The sequence below is a fragment of the Scylla paramamosain genome, chromosome 11, assembly GCF_035594125.1.
Source record: "Scylla paramamosain isolate STU-SP2022 chromosome 11, ASM3559412v1, whole genome shotgun sequence".
In the NCBI taxonomy this organism is placed as follows: Eukaryota; Metazoa; Arthropoda; class Malacostraca; order Decapoda; family Portunidae; genus Scylla; species Scylla paramamosain.
In genome coordinates, this window is record NC_087161.1 from 3024433 (window position 1) to 3051361 (window position 26929).

A 26929-nucleotide genomic window follows, 5' to 3' on the forward strand; every position below is an offset into this window, starting at 1 on the left:
TTGCTTCACCCCATGGCAGCACTGGGGCATGGTTAGCCCTGCCTCCTGACCTGCCATGCCCGTGTAAGCCACCACACTCTCCTGGATGGGCGCGTGTGAGGTGTGTGAGCGGGTGGTGTCGCCATGCCACGTTCGTCAGTGTATGTCAGACTCCAGTGGTCTACTGACGGGGCCACGGAGGAGGCTGGAGCTACCACCTCTCAGCAGCGAGACACAGCACAGTCCCCCACACCACACAGCACTCAGAAGACCCTGCAACCTCAGCACAGCTCCCAGGAGGCCCTGGAGATCAAGGAGGGCAGCAGTGGTGATGGGAGTGTTCACCACGGCAGCACTCAGCCACCAGAGAGGCGACAGGAGCACAAGAGTAGCCACAAGAGCAGTGTGTGTCCTGCCAAGTCACCAAGCTCACCACATCCACCAGCCTCACCTCCACCTGTCTGCTCCACTACTGTCACCTTGCTGCCTGGATCCACACTGATTACCACAGCAGCCAGCACCACCACCGTGCCCACCATGACTACTGCCACTGCTGCCACCAAGCATGGCCGACATGCTGAAGCTTCTCTTGGAACACAAGCAAGAGTGAAGGTCAAGGTGAGAGACGCACCAAGGGACAAGCTACGAAGGAACCTCACAGAGAGGATACCAAGAACCACCCAGGGAGGGGATGACGGTACAGGCATCAGACGCACCTCTCGTGCCCCTCATCTTGACACCAGCCACAGCCTAGACTCCCCTCTCTGGCACAGTAGGGAACAGGCACGCACTGATGCAGAGGGAGAGCCACAGGATGGGGCCCAGGATGGTGCCAGCAAGCCAGAAGGTGCCAGAATATATTACAAATCCAAAGCCAGACTGAGGCCCAAGAACCCCAATGCCAAAGGCCGGAGAATTACCAGGTCCCTGAGTGCCTCGTGCGTCAGTGTGAGCACCAACACGGACCCCAAGGACTTCCTGGAGCTGGCCAAGCTGAGTGGCACTCTGTCCTCCAGGAAGGAGAAGGAGGCCCACATCAGCAGGAAGAAGGACTCCTCTGGCAGTGACACTAAGACTAAGAGTGTGAAAGAGGAAACTGACAGTAGTGGTTCACAGGTAGCTGACTCAAAGGGACACTCTGATGTTAAAACTAGGCCAGAGGTCACTCAGAAACCACAAGTAAAGGAGGTGAGAGAGGAGCTGAAGGAGGAGGATGAAGAGGATCAGAAATGCTGCAAGGCCAAGGGGACCACAGAGGAAAGTGAGGAAACTCCAGAAGTGATTCTGGAGGAGGACGTCACTGAGAAGCTGAGTGACACGCGTTGTGCTGGGGATGGCTGTGATGATGCCGGGAAAGGCTACATTGAGCTGCCCACCTACAGCCCTTCCCAGCCATCCGCCAATCTCCAGGAAAAGTTACCTGACCACCTCCCACCCTACCCTGGGGACCCTTCCTGCCCTTCACTCCCTGTCCTGCCCTGTGGGCCCCCTTACCCCTCCTTCCATGCCCACACTGGGCCGTTGCCACTTCCCACACCCTCATACTTCACCCGGGTGCCTGTGGAGGGGACCCCCACACCTGCTGAAGAGCAAAAGTTTATTGTCATCACCCCACATCTCACTCCACCTCCCTCAGACTCCCTGGAGAAGGCAGCACCCTCCAGTGAGTGTCCCCCACCAAGCTCTCCCCCCTTGAGAGTTTGCCCAGTGCCCCTCAGCTCCTCCCCCAGTCTTGACCACAGCCAGACATTCTCCAGCTTCAAGCCTTCCCCCAGCAGGACATTCCACCTCAGTTCCCAAGATGATGCTGATCTCAGTGCCTCTCCGTACCCTGCCACTCCCTCCAGCAGCTTCCATTGCACCTCAGTGGAGAGCTTACCTCCAAAGGCAATTCACCAAGATGTTATTCCAAGATCGCCTAGCAGCCAGATCATTGAGAGGTGTCACTGGGGGGACAAGAACACTTCACCGTACCCCACCAACCGGCCTCCCACTCCTGCCATTCCCCGCAGGCATCTGGAACGAGACATGTCCTTGGATTCCTGTCCTGACGTGGTCCTGCAGACTCTTGAGGCTGAGGGAGCAGCTAGCCAGAATAAGACTCTCAAAAAAACCGTCACATTCCTGCTGCCACCTGACCACTGGGACTCCCTCATCTCCCTGCGAGAGAGCAGCAGTATGTGGACATGTGGCCGTCCTTCCTGCACCACTAAGGGCACCATGACCCCAACACCTTTTTTGCTCAGTGATAAGACTCTCCTTCAGCCTGGTCTTGCACAGCCTGCTGTCCTAACCTTCATCTTTACAAACAGCTGTATTGGTTGTGTGGTATTTAGGTTTACCTCTTTTGTTGTTCAAGTGCACACATAACTAACTATTAAGGGAGATAACAAGTCAGCCATGGCCTCAGTGAAGGGAGTCACTGTCATGCCTTGGGGTCACTATACAGTGTACTCGAGACCCATCGTAGATTTGTACAAGGAACATGAACAGCACCAACTGACCAGCAGCATGCTGTAACCTGGTGGTCCATGTATGCAACACTGGGGAGCAAAGGATTGTCTGGGTAGAGTCATGTTGCACTACTTGTGCCACATCAAAGTGCCACATCATCATTTAATGTTTTATTTGCTGTTCTACTAAGTACAAAGAAAGCAGAACACTTTATTTTAGGGAAAAGCCACATAGAGAAGTATTATTCATTCTTTCTTTATTTTTTATGATTTTCATTACTTACTCTGTGATGGTTGAAACTGAAGTAATATTGTAAAATGATAAGAAATTAGACTCCATCCAGCTACACCCATACACATACACACACACCCAGCAGTCCAAGCGCTCAAAGGCCGGCCAGCTGCTGTATTCCAGGCTGGAGACGAGGCATGGTGGTGATGCCTGTGCCTTATAACACACTAATGCTGCAGTGTGTCTTGTGTCGTGCCTCCCAGGACTGTCATGGCACACCAGTCAAGTCCAGAGTAGGGGTGATATAAAGGACTGTTATGTGTGCAGTGGTTATCCTGTAAAGAGTATCTGTTTGTTGTATTGTGTTGTGTCTGGGGGGTGTTTGGTGTGTGACTAATGTGTGGTAGTTTGATCACTTACATAAAATGATGGGTATGTAACATAAGCTTTGTTCTTTTGAAGATTTACATTAATATACTTTCAGAATATCAAATAAACACATTTCCATTACCTGGTTGAACACTTTGCCAGTGCAGCTCAGTGTTGTTGTTGGCAGTGCAAAGTAACCATCTGTGCACCAAAAATTATTTACAAAACAAAATCAGCATAATGTACTGTTGACACTAAATAATGAGGATCGTAGTAAGCTGTTCAGTATTTTTGTTTCTCCTTGATTTATGTTAACCGCATGCCACTCCTCCACATGACTCGATGCTGGCCAGGCGCTGTGGCAGTGTTCTGCTGTGTGGCGCCCAGACTTTTCAGCGTGTGGTGTTCATTTGGCTGATCTTTATATTTTGGCAGGGACTTTTTTCTTATTCTCAGGCCATAATTTGTTATCTAGGACACATTCTTGAAACTCGGCTAGATATTATCCCAGATTTATGTCAAGATTTGCATATTCAAGGAAAGCAGAATGTTAGAGTAAAATCCTGCTTTGCACTTGAGGTAAAGCTTGCAATATGAGAGATGTGTAGTGTTACAGCATCAGGCCAGAAATATGGATCACTTCAGGCCCTCACTGCCATGTCAACAATTAACATTTAGTCTATAATGTGATCCTGAGAGATAGTTAACTTATTTATTGTTTTAAGTGATTTACCATATCCTTCCAAAAAGACACCAAGTTAGTTTTTTTTATTTCTTTATTTAGAAAAGACTCAAGGTTAACTTTATTAATTCATTTCTATTTTTAAGTGAAGTACCAAATCCTTCAGAAAAGCCACTAAACCTTCCAAGTTACAGGTGCCTCCATTCACTAGTCAGCCAGCCTCACATGGGAACCCCTTGTTGTCATTGCAGTTGGCGGGTATCCCCAGAGTGGCTATGCCGAGCTAGATGCCTCGCTGCTGCCCCCCAATGGTGACGACCCCTACCGCAACACCCCCTCCCCCGGCATGCAGGCGCTGCCCCAGGACCGCTACGGTGAGGCTGCAACACAGGGCTGAGTGAGGCTGGTGTTGTGAGAAGGATAGGGTGTGTGTGTGTGTGTGTGTGTGTGTGTGTGTGTAAATAACTAAAGATGCTGTAATGTGTGTAATAATATTGGGTGCTGTGTGTGTGTGTGTGTGTGTGTGTGTGTGTGTGTGTGTGTGTGTGTGTGTGTAAAGAAAAGTCTGCCTTGTGCCTTTAAGCTAGCATTCATGTCTTGTGTATGGTGGGACACTTGATAGATCTTGAAGCACCTTGTCTATATAGGAGGACTTGTAGCATTGAGTGCTGGCTGTGCTGTCCAGTTATCAAACTGCTATGCTCTCCTTGTATACAAAAGCCTGAATACTTGCTCTGCTCCTGAGAGAGTACCCACAGGCCGCCTTAGATAGAGGAGGTACTAACTTGTCTTCCTCTTGGCAGCCGATGATGCTCAGCTAATGGGTAAGTGAGGCATAATTCCCCCACATAATTCCCAAGCTCCCAAAGTCCCCAGCATCCTCCATTGTTATTCCCCCACAGTCACACTCGCTTCATTCCCACTGTTACTGCCGCCCTCCCTGTGTTCTGCTGTGCTGCGTAGCTTATCTCACTTCCCATCAGACTGTGTGGAGTTGAGCTTTAGGTGTGGCAGATGTATATTAGAGCTTTCACTGTTGGTGTGTGTGAGGATACTGCATTTGAAGAGGCATATCAACCAAGGAGAAACATATTAAACTATGTAATAACTTATTAATTAACTGGCGCTGTTTGGAATGTGTCTCAATTGTGTGTTTGAGATTTTTGTAAGTTTAGAATTTCCTGGTGGTTTGTGCATGCTATAAAATATGCCTCTGTTTGTATATGTGTTCTTAAGGTAGATAGGTGTTGTTATTAGTGTTATTGTGTGTGAGATCCTGGTTCATTAAGGGTAAGTTGAGGTGAGTATTTGTGTTCAGTCTGTACAGAATCCATATCCATACCCTTCTGATTGTCATCCACTTAGAATGTGTACTAATGAATGTTGCACTCCCTGCATTGTACCATTCATGTGTGTGCAGTGCTGTAGTGTTGCTTGTTTTTTTATTTTTTTGTGATTGATTTGTGTTGTTGACCCATTGCTAGTACAGTACCGCATGTGTGTTGCCAGTGTGCGTTGCTAATCATGCATTTTATCCTTTATGTATGTCTGTGTTGCACCTGAGTGTTGCCTGATGCCTGCATTGTGTTGTTGTGTTGCACAATAGACGGCGGCCTGGATGGGGAGGCGGGGGGACAGTACCCAGAGGACCCCCGCTACCCAGTCCCTGATGGTGGCCTGGTGTACCCTCCCGATGGAGGGGTGTACGGCCGGCTGCTGGGTGCCCCCCAGTCCCCCTACTCAGTCAACGGTGGGGTGAGGGCCAGCACTGAGCCACTGCTGCCCTCAGACATGTATGAGGAGGACCAGGCACCGCCTCCACACCCCCAGCACCCCCCCGCACCCCCACCACACCTCTCCCCTCCCACGCCCTCCCTCCCACCAGTACAAAACCATGACAATTACGCCCACCCCAGCCGCCTGCGTCCACCCTCCGCTGACAGCACTGCACCCAGAGGTCTGCTCCGCCCTCTCTAGCATGTCTCAGCACTCCAGACACTTCACTCATGTCTCTCTCTAATGGCTCCATATAAATTTTTGTTTGGCCTGTACAGTTGGTAGCCATTGCACCTCAGAGGTCATGTGTATGTGTCAGTGGGAGTCTCAGGGTGTGTCTGCAGGGAGTGTTAAGATAGTGGTGGCCATTTCAGGGAGACATCAGTGTGTAGTGTTCTTTTTGTGTGTTTGTGTAAATACTAATCATATTTTGTGTCATTTTTGGATTTGAAAATTGGATTATCATAGTAGAGTTAATTTTGTATTGAAGTATCCTTAGCTTTGAACATTTGAATGAATAATACATTGAGTATGTTTTTAAGAGTTTTAATTACAGTAGTGTACAGTCCTGCTTTAAAAGTTATGAGTTTCAATACATCAATTATATACTTGCTTCAAAATAGTTTGCTTCCCTTTATGTGTCATGCATAAAGTGCTCAGTGGTGGTACATTGCTGTTGTAACTGACTGTGTTCTGCTCTCATTTTATTATTCATTTCCAGCAACATTGTGAGACCTCATGAAAACTAAACTATAACACTTCATGGCAACTTTATTTTATTTTTTTATTATTTTTATTTCATTTATTATTATATTTTATTTTATTTTATTTATTCATTTATTTTTTAAGAGGGGCACTAGCCTAGGGCAACAAAAGAATGTAAAAAGGCCCACTGAGGTGCCAATCCTTAAACAAACTAACATGAAACTTGGCGCAGATTCCTGGCCGAGCCAAAAGACACTGGCTTGTAATCGGTGTCACACTCATCTCCAGAATATAATGATATGGAATTAGTAATTTGTATAAATCACTACTCACAAGATGCACAGAATACTTAAGAAGTTTTATGAACTTTGCATCCTCAAAAATGTAGAATGGTAATAGAAATATGAACTCTGCACTGTCTAAATGTAACAAATGATATAGAAAGTTTTGCCTGTTTTGAAATATGCAAAATGACATTAAAAAAATACAGAGGTCTAATATATAAAGAAATATTTTAAGAAGCACCTAATTCTCCTCAAGTGTCATGAGTTTTTGCTGTTATTATATAGAAACTTCAACTAATCTTACACTTTTAAAATATGCAGAGTGACATAAGAATACAGAGGTGCCATATATAAAGAGGTATTTTGTAAAGCACCTAATTTCCCCCAAGGCTGTGAATTAATACTGCTATTCTGAGGAGCAGCAGGTCATGAACAGAGAGCCAAAACTCACCTCCCATCTTCTGGTGTTCACTGTCACAAGGGAGCCACAAAAAGTAACTGTGTAACAAAGCCAGATCTTACCATGCAGCAAGAAAAATTGTTGTTTGTGGAGTGAGTTGTTGCTACAATTACTGCCAGACCCAACACTCATCACTGCCAGATGTTGAGGTTTAAATGAGGGGAAAAAAAAAAAAAAAAACATAGCCTAATACCAAGTGCTAAAATTATACTTGGGTCCTTTCCTTGATGTTCTCTACTCCATCTTTGCCTCTCACTACTACTTTTTCCCCTGTTTTTCCTTTTTTCCCCTTCCCTCTCTCTTCTTTCTCTTCTTCCTATCTCCCCCTAATGGTTTCTGCCTTTGGTACTCTTCTCTCCTCTTTACTCCCCTTTTCCCTTATCTCATTTATTGCCCCCTTTCTACTCCCTCTCCTTTCAGCCCTCCTTCCCTTCATACATATCCAAACATACTTCAAGCCTCTCTCTTTCTCCCATCAAACTCTCCCAGTTTCAACACATTCCTTCAGTTCATGTCTATCACAACACACTTTGAAACTCCCTGTTCTTTCCTTTAACCTTCCCAGTCACATCTGTAACTTAATCCTCTTCCCCCTAGACCCACCCCAACTCACTACAAATCCCTCTATTGTTTCCATCAGTTCTAACATCTCTGACACTCCTTCCTTCCCTTCAAACCCTTTGAAACTCATCTCAACATATTTCAACCCTCTATTCCTCCCATCTACAACCCATCACCCCTTCCCAGTCCCATTGCTAACACTCCTTCCTTCCCTTCAAACCCCTTCAAACTCATCTCAGCACACTTCAAAACACTATTCCCTCCCATCAACCCATCATCCCACCCCATTCACAATTAACACCCTTTCCTTCCCTCCCATGCAGTGCGATGGCGGGACCCAGACCTGCACGAGGTCATCGACTTCCTGAGCAACCCAAACAATGTGGTAAAGGCCAACGCGGCAGCCTACCTCCAGCACCTCTGCTACATGGACGACCCCACCAAGCAGAAGACTCGCATCCTGGGCGGCATCCCTCCCCTCGTGGCGCTGCTTACCCACGACCTCCCTGAGCTTCACCGCAATGCCTGTGGTGCTCTGAGGTTGGTGGTGGTGGTGGTGGTGTATTTTAATGTAGTTTTGTTTATATTTATTTTTTATTTTTCCATCAGTGGGGTTAAAAGCATGAATGATGTCTATGTGTGTGTGTGTGAGAGAGAGAGAGAGAGAGAGAGAGACTGTTTGGTACTTTATCTAGGCCATCCCACAGCTACTAATGATGATAACTCCTGCCCCTCTCACTAACACACACTTCCTCTCTCACTTCTCAGAAACCTGTCGTACAGGCAGCAGAACAAGTAATAATGATGATAACTCCTGCCTCTCACTAACACACTCACTCCTCTTCAGAAACCTGTCATATGGGCGGCAGAACGACGAGAACAAGCGGGCGATCAAGGACGCGCAGGGCATCCCGGCACTGGTGAGGCTGCTGCGTAAGACTCCTGACAACGAGATCAAGGAACTGGTCACTGGCATCCTGTGGAACCTGTCTTCGTGTGAGGTGAGGAAAGCCAGGTGGATTAGCCAGGTGCAGGGAGGCATGAGGAGGGTAGTTGGGTGGAGAGAGAGAAGGAATGTTGATGCTGGTTAAAGTGGAACAGGCATGTGGAGGTAATCAAGAGGGTGGTAGTTAGGTGGAGAAAGAAGGAATAATCATGCAGGGTAAGGTGGATCAAGCATGTGGAGGGGGGTAATAGGGATAGATGGAGTTGAAGAGGGAGAAAGAAGGATGAAAGTTGGATCAGGTATGTGGAGGGGGTCAAGAGGGTAAGTGGGTGATAAAGATGGAGATAGAAGGAATTGTTGTGCTGGTTAAAGTGGACCAGGCTCACAGAGGGAGTCAAGAGGGTGGTGGTTGGGTGGATAAGGATGGAGAATGATGGAAGGTGGATCAGGAACATGGAAGGAGGCAAGAGAGTGGTGGTTGGGTGGATAAGGATGTAGAAAAGAGTAGTAATTTAAGTTAATATCTACTTTGAATATATCTTTGATGCAACATTTGTTTACATTGTTGATGAGAGATTGTAACAGTGAAGTAACAGTTGGGTGGGAAAGGGTGGAGAAATAGAAATACACACCCATCTCTGTTTGTAACTTCATTGTGCTTTTTGATGCTGTATTTGTCGTTATTGATGGAAGATGGTAACAGTGAAGTGCGCCTCTTATCTTCCCTAAGCAGGACCTGAAGCACAGCATTTTGGATGACGCGCTGACAGTGATAGTGAGCCACGTCATCATCCCGTGCTCAGGCTGGGACGGTGGCGAGGTGGAGCGTGACCCCAATGTGGATGTGTGGTGGTCAACCGTCTTCAAGAATGCTTCAGGTGTCCTCAGGTTGGTTTGTTCCTCTTTAAGTGTATCAAGTTTCTTTTAGCTTTCCTTGTGTTTTTGTGCTCCTCTTGTTTTTTTTTTCTGTTTGTTCTTCCATTATCTTGCTTCATAACTCCTCATTTCTGTCTTGTAAGGTTTGTTTGTTCCTCTTTTAGTATGCTAAGTTTCTTTTTTAGCTTTCCTTATGTCCTTGTGCTTCTATTGTTTTTTTTTCTATGTCTTGTTCTCCCAATATCTTGCTTTATAACTGCTCATCTCTATCTTAAAAGGTTGTTTTCAGGAGTCCTTAGGTTTCTTTTAACTTTTCCTATGTCCTTGTGCTTCTCTTGTTCTTTTTTTCATAACTTCTCATTTCCATGTCTTTCATCTTGTAGGATTATTTTCTTGTCTATGATCTACCATGGCCCTTCTTATATACTGTGTGTGTGTGTGTGTGTGTGTGTGTGTGTGTGTGTGTGTGTGTGTGTGTGTGTGTGTGTGTGTGTGTGTGTGTGTGCAGTCTTGTATTCTTGCCTATCTCCTGCCTCACCTGTAACACCTTTCCACTCCTCTTCAGTCATCATGTCTTGTTTGATTACTGTCATCATTTCCATCTTGAATGATTATTTTCCTGTCTCTGATCCACCATGAATTTTGTGTATAGTGTGTGTGTGTGTGTGTGTGTGTGTGTGTGTGTGTGTGTGTGTGTGTGTGTGTGTGTGTGTGTGTGTGTGTGTGTGTGTGTGTGTGCAGTCCTGTTCTCTTATTTATCTCCTGCTGCATCACAACACTTCTCCATTCCTCTTATATTGCACCCATGACTCTTCTAAATTATCTGTTTGCTGCTCTGCCCCTGCCCTTTCTCTGTTTCACCCCTAACCAGGATTCACATGATCATGTTACAGCACCCTTAAGTACTAAATCACTCTTAACTCCTCCATTGCCCCTCCCCTCAGGAATATCAGCTCAGCAGGGGAGTACGCTCGGACCAAACTGCGGCAATGTCATGGCCTGGTTGACTCTCTACTGACGGTGATCAAGTCGGCCATCCAGGGATCCTCACACGACAACAAGAGCGTCGAGAATTGTGTCTGCATCCTGCGCAACCTGTCCTATCGCTGCCAAGAGGTGGAGGACCCCAACTATGACAAGAACCAGCCCCCCACCCAGTCAAGAGCCACCGCCACAGCCAAGGGTGAGTGTGGGGGTGATGGGGATCTTGGGGATGTTGGGGGTGACTAGAGAGGTGGGAGTAAGGGATGGGTAGAAAAGTAGTCAAGGGTGTTTTTTCTCCCCAAGTTCATGTTTGGATTTGTTGCATGTCTTTTTGTGTCTTAGATGTAAGGGCCATCCAGGCACTCATGTGGGCCGCCAGTGCATAGAGAAGGATCTGTCATGGTAAGTTTTCATTTCAAGATTCCTGTTATTAGATTTTTTCATACGTGAACAAAGATACGTACATGAATATTTTGCTGATTTCGTGCCACATTACATTTTCCTAAGTCAGATTCAGTTCTTGGAGATTGATCTGTTTTGCTTCATCTTGTTGAGCTGCCTCAGAGAATTTAGCTTCGTATGAATTTTGCAGTCATTGCTGTTTGATTTGCCAGAGTTTGTTGTGATATTATGAATTTTGGTGCATTTTCCACCCTCATGCTGTGTTCTGGAGGCATGTGGGTGATGTCCTGCCCTTTCCCTGGGGTCTTAACACTGCCCCAGAGTGACCAGTGCCCAGCCTCATGCTCCTTATCAGTTGTTAATGTATTGCCTTTCAGTTGACAGTGCTGTATTGGAAGTGTTGTGTGTAAGAGCTGTGAGGTGGAATTGTGAGTGAAGTAAGAGTGATATCCTTGCCATATATCCTTTTATTCCTCATTTTTTAAGTTTAATCTTGAGTTAAAAAGCTGGGTGGATTAAGCTTAAATTAAAAAAGGTAGTATAACTAACTTGAGTCTTTGGTGATCCTAACTGGACAATATTGAAGAGATACACATGTAGGGAAGACGAATGGCTAAAGAAGGTGTTTTCAAGACTAACTGTCGTACCTGGTGTGGAGTTTATCCCTTTCATACTAATCTTTTGAACTAATCGAGGTGACTTTCCAACAAAAATCCCGTACAAGTAGTTCTAAAACTGATAAAAATGATTTGTATATTAATCTGCATTTTAGTGAGTGCTATTAATTAAAAATCCCAACACACTGATGCATCTATAAACCCCATAAATTGCTGATAATGTGTGGTGGTGGTGAAGAGGCCTGGAGAGGCTGTAGTGGTAACACTTACAAGTAACACCTCCATGGGAGGGTGTGTTGTGGAGTTGGTTTGAAGACTAACAGTGCCACCTTACTTGGCTTGCAGACGGTGAAGGAGAGCTGACTGACACTTGTGGTAGGTCTTCGGAGCCCAAGGACAACCTGTGTAAGCCTTCTCCACTCTCCTTACTCGGACTGATCTTGTTTTGTTCTCTCTCTTACTCCTGTCCTTCTGCCATCCTCTGTTCCCTCCCATGCCTTGCCCCTCAGCTCACCCCAGGCTGGTGATGGACGACAGTGGCAGTGTTCTCTGGCATGTGTGTGTGCGTGAGTGTATATACCGGTCTGCCTTGCCCCGCCCTTGCCCAGCCATCAGAAGGAATGCTAAAGGTTCAGGACATTCTATGGAGCATTTCAGTGTGATTATCTGTGCTCAGAGAAATCTCAGTGTGTACTCTTCGGAAATGTAGAGTATTCTATGTTTTGAATAATTACCTACATGCCATTCAGATTTTTGCAGCTGTACATATCTTCTAAGTGGAATTTGTTTCATTATTTGCAAGTGAACAGTTTTATGTCTTCCTGGATTTGATATAGTCTTGTCTTTATATAAACATAGGTGAAGTTAGAATTATAAATATGGTTCACTAATGCTTCCTTCAAGAAAAGTGATCAAGAATGTTACACACATGAAAATTTGCTTACAAAGTTAATGAGTTGTCAATTCAAGTCAGTGATTTTTGTGTGACTCCCAGACACTCACTTCAGTAGCTCAGGGATAAAGAGATGAGCAATGGCAGCACAAAGCCTTGGTCCTGCTCCCCCTCCCCTTGATGGCTGGGCTGGAGCTGTCGCCGCCCATCCCTTCTCTCCCTCACCCTCCCTACACAGCCTCCCTCACTCCTGGTACTCCTGCTGCTCACTACATTGTTTCTCTTGCCTGACCCTTTCTGTTTTTAATTTACTTGGTCTCCTTTACAGCAGTTTTATTGTTATTATTTGCTTTAATTTGTACTCTTGTTTTGGCTTGTTTTCAGGAAATAGTTCTGATGCCTCCATATGATACTGACTTTGTTGTACATTTGCTGCTGTAGCTGCTTCTCTTGCCAAAAGTTTACAAGGGAGAGAGAAATATTAGTGTGTGTGTGTGTGTGTGCATTAACTGACAAAGACAGACTCACATGTATGGCATCTTCCTCCTTCAGTGCAAGACAATTGTTTTTTCTCCTTCCCAGTGTATTTGCTCTCATTGCGAGGCTGTGGTTGCCCTGCGTGTTATGCCAGCCTGCCAGCATGACGACTCTAGTCTGTAATGTGATGGAATGGCAGCCCATTTAATCAGTCTTGCATGGCTTACATTTCTATTTGCCATTGACGTACATATTCTACTTGATGAACATTTGCTTTTCAGATTTTTTATTCTTGTACATGTTTACACACCACTGAGTGTATTATTACTGTATCTACCGTGACATGAATTGGCCTCGTATTCATAGTTCACAATTTGGCTGTGGTACCCAGGCATATTTTTACTCTTATCCATATTTTAGCCACCTAACTGCTTCAGGAACCCATTTTTTGATAATACGTGTTATTGGCTTACTAGACTCGTCCTCCCAGCCCCACAAACACTCCTGCTCCCCCCACCCCATGCCCCCAAAGCTGTAGGGATGACCCTGGCGCCCTGGCCTCTGGTTGGTTTTTGTATCAATGACCCCAAGTGGAATGAACAGCTCCTTCCCCATCCACACCACCACCCCACCACTGCCACCTGGTCTCTGCTGCCACCTCCCCACATGAACTCCTGGTTGCTCTACACATTACTGTCAGTTTTACTCATCATATTCTACCAGAGACAGTTCATTCATCTTGGTTTTAGTCTCATTTCTTACTCATTAACTTGCTGCTGTTTCATTTAGTGTTGAATGATTGTGTTGATAATCTGAAGTGTGTGTGACTGTCAACGAGAGTTTTGTCAAGTTTCTCATGGTTTTGATCCTTTTCAGTCTATCCAAGTCAGATTTATACATTTGTTATCACACTGTCACTTACTTAGTACATCAGTAACTCACAATATACAGTCATAACTTCAAATCATTCATCTCCCTCTGCATTTTTTTTCTGTTTTTTCCCACTGTCCTTGTCTTACTTTGCCCTGTCTTCCTCTGTCTCCCACTCCCTAGATTGAGACCCTTCCCTGCCCTCTCTGCCCCGTACTGTTCCATGGCTAAGAATCAAAGCCCCCATCAGTCAGTCTGGTTCCCAAGGAGGCCACACAGTTGGTGGTTATTCACACAGCTTTCTCTAGTCACTTATTCTTTGGTCCTCCCTGTCCCTCCACTATGATTCCAAGATTGCTCCTCTACAGTAAATTGGCCTTATATTATTTTCAAATTGCCAAAGAGAGCTGGTTTTCACTCTCAGTTATTTTTTATTTGTCTTTTTTTTTTTTTTTGTAATTTCCCATACCTTGTCAAAAGTGTTTCTGGTGTCCCCTTGTTTATTCCCCTTTTTCTGGTAGTGTAGTTCTCCCTCTCTTCCTCTCCTCCTCACGCTGGTGCTGCCTCAGACACTGGAATCCTGAGGACGGTCTGCAACGCAAGTGGAGAAGTGTGTCCTGTGTTGTGTGCCTTGGTGTTGAAAGTTGTTGTGTTATGTGTGGTGTCCATAATGTTAATGTGCATTTTTGAAAGCATTCATTACATCACCATAGCCACCTGAGACGATTCACACACACACACACACACACACACACACACACACACACACACACACACACACACACACACACACACACACACACACACACACACACACACACACACACACATACAGGAGGTTAGGACTATATTCTAAAACACTTCTGCACTGCATCCCTACATTCAAAAGGCTCTAGTTGAAATTACATGGTGTTTTCAAGGGTGTTTTTATGGTTCTGGTGACAGATTAACAAGATTTCTACATTATGAACAGGAGAAACACTCTTGAGAATCCAGCTAATCATATCTGTGGCCTTTGAAAGTAGTCTTGATGAGAGAGCAAAGCGTTTCTGAATACCAACCTTAGTCATCACGATAGCAGACTGTGCCACTCATCCACCTTCCACTGTACTTGGGTGTGGTGTGAGTGGCTGGTGAAGAGAGTGGGAAGTAGCAAATGTCACCACTGGGAGAATTAAATTATTCTATACACTCTTAAAAATTACTGTGGATAGAGAGGCATAATACATGTTTGAAGTCTTTATATAAACATTCCATAATGCCATGTCTCACTGTCACTATTTCCCCTCATAAATTGATATTAAGTTTCATACGTGCATCTGCTGAATTTCATACAGAATATTTGCTGTGTGTTTGTCATGGTTCAATTTCTTACATCTTATTACTTATTATTCATTATTTATTGTCATCCTAAGTGAAAAATATTAATTGCTATATTGTGAATTTACTTTACAATGAAGAGAATAGTTGTGTTCTTAGTTTAGTGATATTTATGGAAGTGTAGCAGGAATTAACTCAATATGTGAAGGATTTTTCTCTGAGGTATTTTGGCAGACTAAACTTGTTATCAGCAGTGAGTCAGTCCATAATTTTGTGGTGTAGGGTCCTGTGCAGGTGCAATATGTCAATGCATTCATTATATATCTATACCAAATTGTTCAAAGCGATGAGCTGAAGTAAGTACTGCACTTGAGAATTCAGTATACAAAAAAAATGTTTACTTTTGTTTCAGTGTGTGTGTGTGTGTGTGTGAGAGAGAGAGAGAGAGAGAGAATGTGTGTGTGTGCATGTGTGTGTGTGGGTGTAAATATCATTGTCTTCTTACTGGTGATTTTTTCTTTTAAGTAAATTTATCTTATTACATATCCTTTTTTTTTTTTTATTATTATTTTGTGTTGCCTTAATTCACAGCCACAGTAGTGTATGGTATGTAGTGAGAGTTATAGTGTGTGTGTGTGTGTGTGTGTGTGTAGTAGTAGTAACAGTAGTTGTAGAAGTAACATTAATACACCATTAGTAGTTTGAATATTTCACTTTTTATATTCCATTATTATTGCACCATTACCATTGTTTTGTTATTATTAGTATTATATTATTTTTATTATTATTATTATTATTATTATTATTATTATTATTATTATTATTATTATTATCATTATTATTATTATTATTATTGATATTATCAATTTCTTTTGTACATATTTTTGCCATGATAATTGTAGTAGTAGGAGTAATAGCAGTAGTAGTAGTAGTAGTAGTCTTCATGATCAGTGTTGGCATTTCTATCTTGTGTGTGTGTGTGTGTGTGTGTGTGTGTGTGTGTGTGTGTGTGTGTGTGTGTGTGTGTGTTTTGTATGGGTGCACCCCCACCAACACCATGCCATCCACAGGTGACAACTTGGGCTGCTTTGGGGGCAGCCGGAAGAAGAAGGAAGCAATGGGTGGTGCAGTGAAGGAGAGCAGCGGGGGCACGCGGTCAACAGGGCCGCGCACCGAACCTCTGAGGGGCATGGAGCTCCTGTGGCAGCCAGAGATTGTACGGCCCTGTCTTCTATCACCTTACTGCTTCTCTCTCTCTCTCTCTCTCTCTCTCTCTCTCTCTCTCTCTCTCTCTCTCTCTCTCTCTCTCTCTCTCTCTCTCTCTCTCTCTCTCTCTCTCTCTCTCTCTCTCTCTCTCCAATTTTTCATATTTTTGGGTTTTCTTCTTTACTGTGTTTTTATTATAAGTTATGTCAACCATTATTTATTGTAGTGGTTTCTCATACACACATGTGGCATGGGGATGTAGTGATTCTGCCTCTCACTTTGAAATGCACCTGTACAGTAGAAATGCATCATGCAGTGCAATCAGTCTTCAGGAATGGGAGTTTGATAGTCTTGGTCAGCAGTCAGTCCAAGGGAAGGTCTCCTCAAAGTCAAATTTGCTCCCCATCAGAGAAGGCTTCCTGGGGGGGGGAGAAATGTTTCCCTCCGAACACTGCCATTCAATCCCATGAGGGAAAATAAGGATGTTGAGGATATAATTATTGTCATTTTTCATATATATCTATCTATAAGGGAAAGAAAAGGTTAGTAGGACACAAGGCAGAATGCAGAGGGTTAATGCTGACCAAGATTGCCAAGAAAACTGGTAACTGGGTGTTTATAAGTACACTCATAAAGTTACTGAAATTAAAACTGGCAAGGTGCAGGAGGAAAAACATAACAGCAGTACGATATAGTACTAATGATAATGATAATACTTTATTGCTCATACAGTGAATTTGACATATATCCTGGGAAGTAATGCCATGACACTTGTGTCACTGCAGGTGGTGGGCCCCTACCTGGCGTTACTCTCAGACTGCAGCAACCCAGAGACCCTGGAGGCAGCAGCGGGCGCCCTGCAGAACCTGGCGGCGTGCTACTGGCAGCCCAGCATAGATGTGCGCGCTGCTGTCAGGAAGGAGAAGGGCCTGCCCATCCTGGTGGAGTTGCTTAGGATGGAGGTGGACCGTGTAGTTTGTGCGGTGGCCACAGCTCTCCGCAACCTGGCCATCGACCAGCGCAACAAAGAGCTTATTGGTGAGCCCTGTGTGTGTGTGTGTGTGTGTGTGTGTGTGTGTGTGTGTGTACCTTGTTGTTGTACACAGAGGCTAAGCTATTTATGTATATTGTCCCTATATCTTGTATTTATCCAGTCTTTTCTTCAGTTGATGTATTACCTACTTTGCTCTTATCATTTTTTTCTAGTGTGTGTGTGTGTGTGTGTGTGTGTGTGTGTGTGTGTGTGTGTGTGTGTGTGTGTGTGTGTGTGTGTGTGTGTGTAATTTTATGCATCATTACATAAATTTGATTTTGTATTAAAGAGAAAGAGATGGAAACAGAGAAATTTTGTCCATCATTACATTTAATTCCTCAGGAAAGACTTCTCATTCCTTCACTTCCTCACACTCCTCTTAACTCCTCCTCTCCCTCCACAGGTAAATACGCCATGAGAGACTTGGTCCAGAAGCTTCCCTCGGGCAACACGCACGACAGTGGCACGAGTGATGAGACCATCGCTGCTGTGCTGGCCACACTCAACGAGGTGATCAAGAAGAGCGCCGAGTTCTCCCGCTCACTGCTGGACGTGGGCGGTGTGGAGCGGCTGGTGAACATGACGCGCCACCGTGGCCGCTACTCCGTCAGGGTGGTCAAGTTCGCCTCACAGGTATGAGAGAGAGAGGGAGAGAAAAATTTAAGACTTGAGAGAGAATAAAAATGACATGAGAGTTAGAATTACTAACCACTCTGAGACATCTTTTCATGTTCTACAGCTTAGAAATTGCAAAATCTATTTTTTTATCTCCTTTTTTGTAGATGCTTTAAAAGATTTCATACATTGCTTTAGTTGCTGTGAATCAATGTATATCACATCAGCTTTGACATGCTGTGTACAAAGACCCCAACAGCAGTTCATGTATGTATGCACATGTTTGTGTGTGCATTGCAGGTGCTGTTCTCGATGTGGGGCCACCAGGAGCTGAGGGAGGTGTACAAGAAGGCCGGCTGGAAGGAGCAGGACTTTGTGAGCAAGAGTGTGGCTGCACGCAATGCTGCATCTGGTGGTGCCAACTCCCCCACTGCCAACAACACCCTCAACCGCCCCATGGCCTCGCAGGGCGGCACGCGATACGAGGACCGCACCATCCAGAGGGGTCAGGGCAAGACTCACCAGATGTACAGCCAGGTTGGTGTCGGATCCTGTGAGGTTAGTTTGGGCTAGGCTGGCTGGAGCACAGTTTCATGAGGCACTATAAATATTGGTGTCCTTGGCTCAATGCTCAAGTTGCCCACAAGGAAGACATCTCAATAAGGTCATGTAACCATTGGACTTAGGCAACAGTCATCAGGTGACAAAGACTGACCAATGTAAATATAAAATCTGCCTTTCTAAATGGTAATGGAGGTTAATGAAGACTGTGGTATGACAAATAGTAAATAATCAGAGCTAAGAGACATTAAGATTAAAACAGTGTACCATTTCCATCCATCATGTTCATCAGTGCACCAGTCACTCAACATTCATTGCCTCAGTGCACCAATCACTCACATTCATTGCCTCAGTGCACCAGTCACTCAACATTCATTGCCTCAGTGCACCAATCACTCACATTCATTGCCTCAGTGCACCAGTCACTCAACATTCATTGCCTCAGTGCACCAATCACTCACATTCATTGCCTCAGTGCACCAGTCACTCAACATTCATTGCCTCAGTGCACCAGTCACTCAACATTCATTGCCTCAGTGCACCAATCACTCATTTGTTGCCTCAGTGCACCAATCACTCATTTGTTGCCTCAGTGCACCAATCACTCACATTCATTGCCTCAGTGCACCAGTCACTCATATTCGTTGCCTCCTTACCTTCACACGTCACCGCCTCAACTGCTTCATGGCCCCACATTGCAGGGTCAGCAGGTGCCCATGGCGGACATGGGGTATGGCAGTGGGGGCGGGATTGGGGCACCAGCGGGAGGGGTAAGACTTTACCCATCTGTCCAGGTAGGTGACCTCCTCCCCCAACCAACCACACCAACACCCACCCCTCTGTCCCCTTCCCTGCACCCCTCTCTCTTCCAGTCTCAGCCTCCCCTTCCTAACTGTCCCCACTCGGCCTCCTGAGTGGTGCGGCGTCCTGGCCAGACAGAGGCAGCTAGGGGTCCGTGCCACTTCATGGGGTTCACTGTGTGTGTAGAGCAAGTGTCTCCGAGATGGCCATGCTCAGAACAGGTGTTACTCTCAAGCTGTCTGTGAGAAGACTGCCATTCAAGCATTAATAGTGGCAGCTTTGAAGAGTTTGTTGTTCCAGACAAAGTGATGTTAGTTGTTTTTTGTCAATCATAAAAGGTGAACATGAAATGCATGGTCATATTTAGAAGCACTTGTGAACTCATTGATTCAAATCTTCAAGAGATAAAAATATAAAGTTTATTGATAAGCAGTAAAAGTGAATAATGAAATTGGCTAAATGTGATGTAGTCACCAGTAGTACAAGTATACAAATTTATAAGCACTACAGAAACAACAGGAAAGTTTTTCAGTAAGTTTATTGTGCTTTGTATTTTGACTCTTTTGTGCAAGAGTCTGTGTGATGAGTTATGAACACAAGGTTGTCACTGTTATTTACAGGCACTGTTACCTATAGGCATTGTTGAGGTTGACTGAGTGTTAGACCAGGCCAAGCATGAGACCCGTGCCTCCCCTTTCCTGCTCCTTCTCCCCTGGTGGTGGTCAGGATGAGGCCACACACCTGCACGCACACACCAGTAATACCACACCTGCTGCTCCTGCACTTCCTTCTCATTGATTTCTAAATTGGAAATACCAAGACAGCTTCATACAAATTAGACAGGATTGGCTTGAGACTATGGAAAAACCTTATTGGCGGACTTGTGTTACACATTTGGCTCAAAATGAACAAAAGAGATTAAGTAAGTTTTGCAAATTTATTATATTTTAGTTTGCCAATTTTATGAAATGAATTGAAAATGTCATCTTTTCTGGAGTGTTTTGTCAGTGTGTTTGGTTTTGTCCTTCCCTCCCTCCCTCCCTCCCTCCCTCCCTCCTCCTGTCCCTATGTGTTGCTGTGGTGTTGGTGTGGTCGGCCATGCAGTGGGTTGCATGCTCTCTCTCCCGGGCCAGACTAACTAACTGTTGCGGCACCCTTGTTGCATGACCTTGAACGAGCCGCACTCACTCACTTGGTTCTGATTTTGAAGATGTGTCAAAGAGCTTCCTCTCCTCAACTGCACACTTGGCGCCATCACACGTAAGTCTCCCGTGCTGTCCTCCCGTCGCTTCCTTCAGAGAGGTCGCCAGTTGTTACTTTTGATTCTAAATAGTCTGCAGAATTCCACTTTTTATGTCTCAAAATTGCTTTCAAAATCTCACTCTCCCAACAAACAAGAATGGATGGTCACTTCCCGCCGTGGGTCGCGTGCCGCCTCATTTTTTCCGCCTCGGTTTTCCAAAACTTTATGAGCCACAAATTATTCTTGAGACCGCCTTTCAAGTCTCCCACACATTGAGAGCATGTGTCTGTGAGGTCACCTTCCTTCGTAGTGTAGCACAGGCAGCCTATAAAAATGATTTCATCAAAATATTTATATTCTTGCATGTTGCTGCACCATATGTGATAATGGTCCATATATTATAGAGTAGTACAGTAGTGCCAAAATACTTGCTAGGGTAATATGTATGCATTTAAGCTATATCGAATATGATGTACATGTTAATGGGTAATTCTCTTTCTTTTTGACAGTGAGTAAAGAGATACAGTGACACATAGCTGCCAGGTGTCTCCGGACCTCACAGTATTTGAAGGCTTTACCTGTCACTACACCTTGTTCTCCTCTCTCTTCAAAACACTTGGATCAACAACCCTTTGTTCTAACTACAGGAGTCTTTTTGTCTTACAACTGAAGAAAATTTTCACAAGTTTTTGCTAAAGTTTTGACAACAAACAAGAAATATTTTAGTACTGTAAATCTTTACATTTCTTGAAAGTATCTAAGTACTTAAGCTTATTATTTAGTACATAGTTCTTTATATTTAAACACCAAAACTTCTGCCTTTTTCATAGTTTTGACATTCCTTCTATTTTCAGATTCCATATATTCCTACATAGTTTCAAACCATCTTTTTCTCATTAAAGTACTATACTACTACTTGATTTGGAAGAGTAATGTTGAGCAGTACTTATCTTTGTAGACTCTAAGTAGTGTTGTGATTCTTTGAGTAGCACGTGAAGCAATCAAAGGCTGCCGGAGACCTTTGTAAGCTAGGCCAGGCTTCCTCCTAGGTAAGAGCTGCCTGCACAGTATTGTTGTGAGCTTGCCGCCGGCGTCAGCGGTGACCTGCTGGCTTAACCCGTCTCTCTCTCTCTCCCTCCCTAGGACATTGGAGTCCCACAGCACTAACCCAGCGCTCATGTAATCATTGGTTAGTTGGATGGTCAGTTGGATGGCTTGTGTTGTCTTCTTAGTTTGTGGCTTCTTTAAACTTTCCTCTCTCACCTCTAACATCTCTGTTGTGTCTATCTCTCTTGTACAGTATTTATGCCTAATTCTGCCCCCTAATGTCTGGTAACTGTAGCCTTTTAATTATTTCTGTGGATGTTAAGGTTTTCAGTGTCTTATGTAGAATGCTTAATCCAGTGAGAGCACCACCAGTCACGGTGGTGTGAGTAACGCTGTAGCCCAGTAGTGTGTAGTGTGTACCTGTGGTGAGTGTTGGTCCTAAACATTATTGACAAGTTCAGTTTTTTTCTCTGTAAACTAATGTAGTGAAAATTAATTTGTTGAATTGGAACAAGTGTTTTATTTTACTAGAATAATCATGCTTTTCAGTTAATGGATTAATGTGTTATTAGAAATTAGATTATTAACAAATTTGCATTTTCATTGTTATTAGAAGTATTAAAAGATTAATGTTTACTTGCTTCAAGTATTTTTTGGAAGATACAAAGTTTTCACACTGTTGACAGAATCCCACAAAATGGGAATTAATTCATAGAATAATGATAAATACATGTAGAATATATCTCCATACTGCTCCATTATTTTCCAGTTACATAAAATATTTGTTCCATGTAGAGAACAGTTCTCCACAACAGTTCCCTCCTGCAGGGCAAAGCCGGAGAGCCCGTGTATGCCAAGGTGAACCGTGACAAGAAGCGCAACCGTCAGTACGAGGGTGTGGGGCCCCAGTACGGCACCCTGGGGGGCGGGGCGGAGGACTGGAGTGGCCCCGTGTACGGTGGATCCCCTGCAGCCTCCCCTAGCTTCTCCCATGGGCCTCCTAACAACAACAACAACAATAACAACAACAACAACAACCACAGCAATAACAACGGGGTGCTGATGGACAAGGGTGACGCCCAGGCTGGGGACTCATGGGTGTGAGGAGGCACCAGCCCTGCTGGTGCGATGCCCCACCCTGCCGTGATCCCCACACCCCCTCACCCACAGGGCGGCCCCAGGCAGCCCCCCAGACCCTTGCAGTGCAGCAGGTGTTGTGGTCTGCGGTGTGACAGGAAAAGAGTTTGCCAAAAATGCCTGGCCTTCCTGACGAGAAAGAAAGGTGTTGGTGCTGTAAGCACTGGGCCAAAGGAAACCGTATTCACCCTCCTGAGGAAGCAAGAGAGAGAGAGAGAGAGAGAGAGAGAGAGAGAGAGAGAGAGAGAGAGAGAGAGAGAGAGATATGAAGGAGGATGGAGGAGAAAAGTCAGCCATATCTGATTGGACTGATAATTGTCTCTCTACTTGGCCCATGCAAGGTGTGAAGGGTAAGAGTACATAATAATAATAAAAATAATAATAATATTAATAATAATAATGATAATAATTATATTGATTCCTCTTTTTATAGTGTTACACAAGTGGGCTTCTCCTCAGTCTAACTAACTGCTGATGTTTTTTGTCTGTTATCATTGATGTTATCACTGATTGTGCATGTTATGTGACAACACTAGTTAGCGACCAAACTCGTTCTGTTATAAAACTTCTCACATAATATATAGTAACACTCCTGGGAGATGGCAAAGCTCAAAATGATAAGCATCTCTTATTATATGATATATTTTATAAAAGCACACATTATTGGTGCCAAGAAAACTTTAATACTTTGATACCTTGTAAAGACATTATCTGTCAATCATTACTCATAGTGTTTATATACGTACGTATGCCGGGCGGCGAGGGCAGTGCTGTGGCCAGATGGAGGCGGCGCCAGCCCTCCTAGGACAGTTAACTTTTCTACTGTTTCTTACTGACAATCCAAAGTGCATGACACTGTGAGGCCCAGAGCTGCTGCACCGCCGGACAGTGGGCAGTGATGGCAAGCTGGACAGTGACCAAAAACAGTGGTTGAGGCAATGGTGACAGTATTCTGCAAAAAACTACAAAAAAAGTAAAAAAAAATAAATAAAAATGTATAATATAAAAAACTGACCCCGAGCTGGTGTTGCAACTGTGAGCACAAACGTGTAGCCAAGTGTGACAGTGCCGGCGAGGGAGTGACAATGCCGAGGGTGAGGCAGCAAGGTGCTGGGACATGCCTGCGCTGATTCACCGCTGATATTGAGGAATCAATAGGTTGTTTTGTCAAGCGCCAGAGGTCAAACCATTTGCCGTTTCACCAGACCTCCCACGTGCCGGAATGCATTATCAGTACATCTCTACCTCCCTGTTGTCTCTTCCAGCCCCCAACCCCCCCACCTCCCACTCTTCTCCCTCATAGTAACATCAACAACAACAACAACAACCAACAGCAACAACAAGAATATTGCAGCTAAGATACCTAGTTCCTTTTTTTAAACTTTTCGAGAAGGAAAGTTACATATTTGCTTTGTATGATACACACTCAAATAGGTTTTATATAATTCCAGACGTTTTATAAAAGTGCACGGCGGGGTATCCAAATTTTTGAGTAGCTGGTGTGGTGTCATGTGCTTGTGTCCCATAACTTATAAGATGGATGGTCAAAAAATGCAGAGAGCTGTTTTTATAGACAATATACTTAACCTTGTCTCAATTGTGATCAATTATGGACATTTTACTCAAGTAATTCACTTAATTCATGTCTCAAAACTGCTTTAAGTGGTCTGCCTTTTAAATCCTATGTTATTTTTTGTAAAGAGAATTATTTTTTAGCCTTTTATCAGACTTGCATGTGCAATATCGCATATTTTTCCAGCGTCGGTTATTTGGTAGGTCAAGTGACAGTGTGTGACCCCGGAAATTATTGTTGTCCCTTGCTAGGCACCGGCCGCCCACCCACCCAGCTGCCCTCCCCCCCCAGCCGGCCTCTGCCTCCCAGCCAGCAGCCACCAAGTGATGCCACCAAGTTACTAATAGACTGCCTCTCACACTACATGGGTGGATTCCTTAAATTATACCCTTTTGGAACTGTATAGACCTAAATTTTTTTGGATATCTCAACTGGCGGCTGAAGTTTCCCAGACCTTTGTGGTGGCGTGGCGGCGGCGCTGGGCAGTGGCACGCGGAGGCTGGCTTGCGGCGGGACGAGAGCTTCAGGGTGACTCACATTCCAAGTTTAGCGTAGGTGATGCACACACAGGGTAGCTGCCTCACTCAGCCTCACCTCAAGGTTATATTAAAGAATGTTACAGGTGGCTGGCAGGAGGATGTGTTGTATTACAAGGGGAGGCGCTCCTGGGGCGCTCCTTCCAACTCTTGGCAGCTATTGAGGTCTCCTGTGAGTCCTGAATGATCCGTGACCCTTGATGGGGCGATGAGTGTGGCCACTGTAGGGATCCCTTATGTCAGGCAGAATAAACAAAAGAGGTCCAAATTCCTAGGCCGTCCCCATTCCAAGGTGAGTTGGTCACAAGAAATCCCCTAGTTTTTGCTTCCCATTCCTGCAAGGATGATTGGATTGAACATCAGACAATTCCAAAGTGGGCAAGTGTAAGTGTTATGGATCAGTCTGGTTCCTGATTGGGTCACTTGGTTCAGTCACACAAGTGCTGGAGTCCTCACTACCATTGGTCCACCACCTCCTCAGGGTTGACGGGTGACACCCTCTCTCCCTCTCTCCATCCCACCCTCCCTCCCTCCTTCCCACATGTGGCAAATGCTCCACCAAGGGGAAATAAACATGAGGAGCTTCAGGAAATTGTTACAAGGCAGCCCTGACAGAAGTACCACGATGTGCTGTGAGCTGCGACTCAGCGTGAAATTAACCCCTAGGGAGAAAGGTCCACTGTCAAGGTCAGGTCGCAGCCTTGCAGAGAAATTCCACATTGGTCCCCAGGGAGCCAGAGAGGCAAGGCCCAGCATAGATCAGACGTGTCACTCTCCAGGCCGAGTCAGTGGTGCGTTGTGGGTGTGTGCGTCCGTTAGTGCGTTAGAGTAGTTCCGGCCGGCCGCCGGGGCACCAGCTGCCCGACCACCTCTAGGACCTTTTCAATGTCTCGCTAAAGAAAATATGCTTCTTTTATTTAATTTTGCATTCTTCCTCCTTTTCTAAGCGCGTAACATTTTAGGCATTTGTTCTCCAATGTGTTACATTCTTGGCAGTGTCGTTTGTTTTCATTTTGTATTTTTCTAAGCATATATTATTTTTCCAATATAAAGATATGATTATCTTGGTGAATTTGTTCGTTTAGCGGAGGCGGTGTTTGTCTCTGGGAAGAGTTGAGTTCGCTGGTTTGAGAAGCAGCTCCCGCGGCGGGCGAGTCCCCACCACAGCCGCACCGCCCGCCACTCTTACTTCTTTATTATATGCCTTATTTTATTTTCACATGATTGAATATTCGGTAACAAAGAATTTCTAGTAAATGATAATGTATTGGGTATTTATACAATAAACTGATAAAGTTGTGGCTGCTTGTGTGTCTCCTGAAGGTTTGTGCCAGGGACTTACTGCTTTGATCTTTATTTTATCTGATATATTTATTCTCCAGGATTCTTTGTGATGTGGGTACTGCTGAATGATTTGTGTGTATGTGTTGGGGGGTTGGGGACAGGATGAGTTGGAAGTATATGAAAACTTTTACAATATGCAGTCAACTTTTAAAGGCATTACAATGAGGGCGTTTCATGTGTATGGTTTTGATACCAAGCCACAAAATAAAATAGTATTAACTTATTACTACTGCTACTACTACTACTACTACAGTAAAATCCCTCTTATCCGGCATCAACGGGACCGCCGACATGCCGGATACTTGAATAGAAGTGAAATTATGTCCACAATCACTACCCTACACTCACGCATCTTACCATAACAAAGATCAGCTGATCTGATCAGCTGCTTAAGTGTAAGCACAACACGCTTCCTCTTTTCTACAACTTTAGGCATGATGAAGGCGTTAGGCGATAAACAGTGCACACGTGGGACTGAGTCACTGAGTTAACACTGTGCAGTGGGCCGCGGGTGGCGCGAAGCAGTGCGCTCTGGTAGCGAGGGGACAAAGTATGCCTCGCGCGGGAATTTTAATCGATTTTATGAGTACACATTGATTTTTTATTGATTTTAAGGCTCGGGGAAGAATGTGCCGGATACTTGAAGCTGCCGGATACTCAAATGCCGGATGAGAGGGATTTTACTGTACTACTATTAAATGAAACACTGGAATTGGTGATGCTCTGAGGGAGGGAACAGGTGACCTCCTGAGGGAAGGAATAGGTGGCGCTCTAAGGAAGGGAATAGGCGGCGCTGAGGGAGGGAAAAGGTGGCGCTCTGAGGGAAGGAATAGGTGGTGCTCTAAGGGAGGGAATAGGTGGCGCTCTAAGAGAGGGAATAGGTGGCGCTCTGAGGGAGGGAGTAGGTGACGAATTAGAGATAGGACATGACTGATAGGCAGCCGCTCT

The 26929-nt window shown here is 44.8% G+C and overlaps 2 protein-coding genes across 13 annotated transcripts in view; both read left to right on the forward strand.

The window, feature by feature from the left end:
* The window catches only part of LOC135104832 (formin-binding protein 4-like), a 37785-nt gene extending 37634 nt beyond the window's left edge, over positions 1–151 (forward strand). The window contains exon 6 of the mRNA XM_064012498.1: positions 20–151. Within this exon, the coding sequence (XP_063868568.1) occupies positions 20–36 (17 nt within the window). The 3' untranslated portion in view covers positions 37–151. The remainder of the gene's footprint in view (positions 1–19) is intronic.
* LOC135104831 (catenin delta-2-like) lies at positions 124–25936 on the forward strand. 12 transcript variants are annotated; one of them, XM_064012491.1, is made up of 15 exons: positions 124–2155; positions 3967–4089; positions 5322–5672; positions 7825–8041; positions 8349–8502; positions 9178–9335; positions 10268–10506; positions 11672–11731; positions 15956–16101; positions 16877–17129; positions 17528–17757; positions 18040–18276; positions 19002–19094; positions 21488–21533; positions 22220–25936. In XM_064012491.1, exons 1-14 carry the CDS (start codon positions 124–126, stop codon positions 21509–21511), a joined length of 4317 nt encoding a protein of 1438 aa, XP_063868561.1. In that variant the 3' UTR covers positions 21512–21533; positions 22220–25936. The 12 variants fall into 12 exon arrangements, with proteins under 12 accessions (XP_063868561.1, XP_063868562.1, XP_063868563.1 ...); XM_064012492.1 differs by having other exon boundaries at positions 19002–19070; XM_064012493.1 differs by lacking the exons at positions 5322–5672; positions 21488–21533 and adding an exon at positions 4519–4539.
* The last annotated feature ends 993 nt before the right edge of the window (positions 25937–26929 follow it).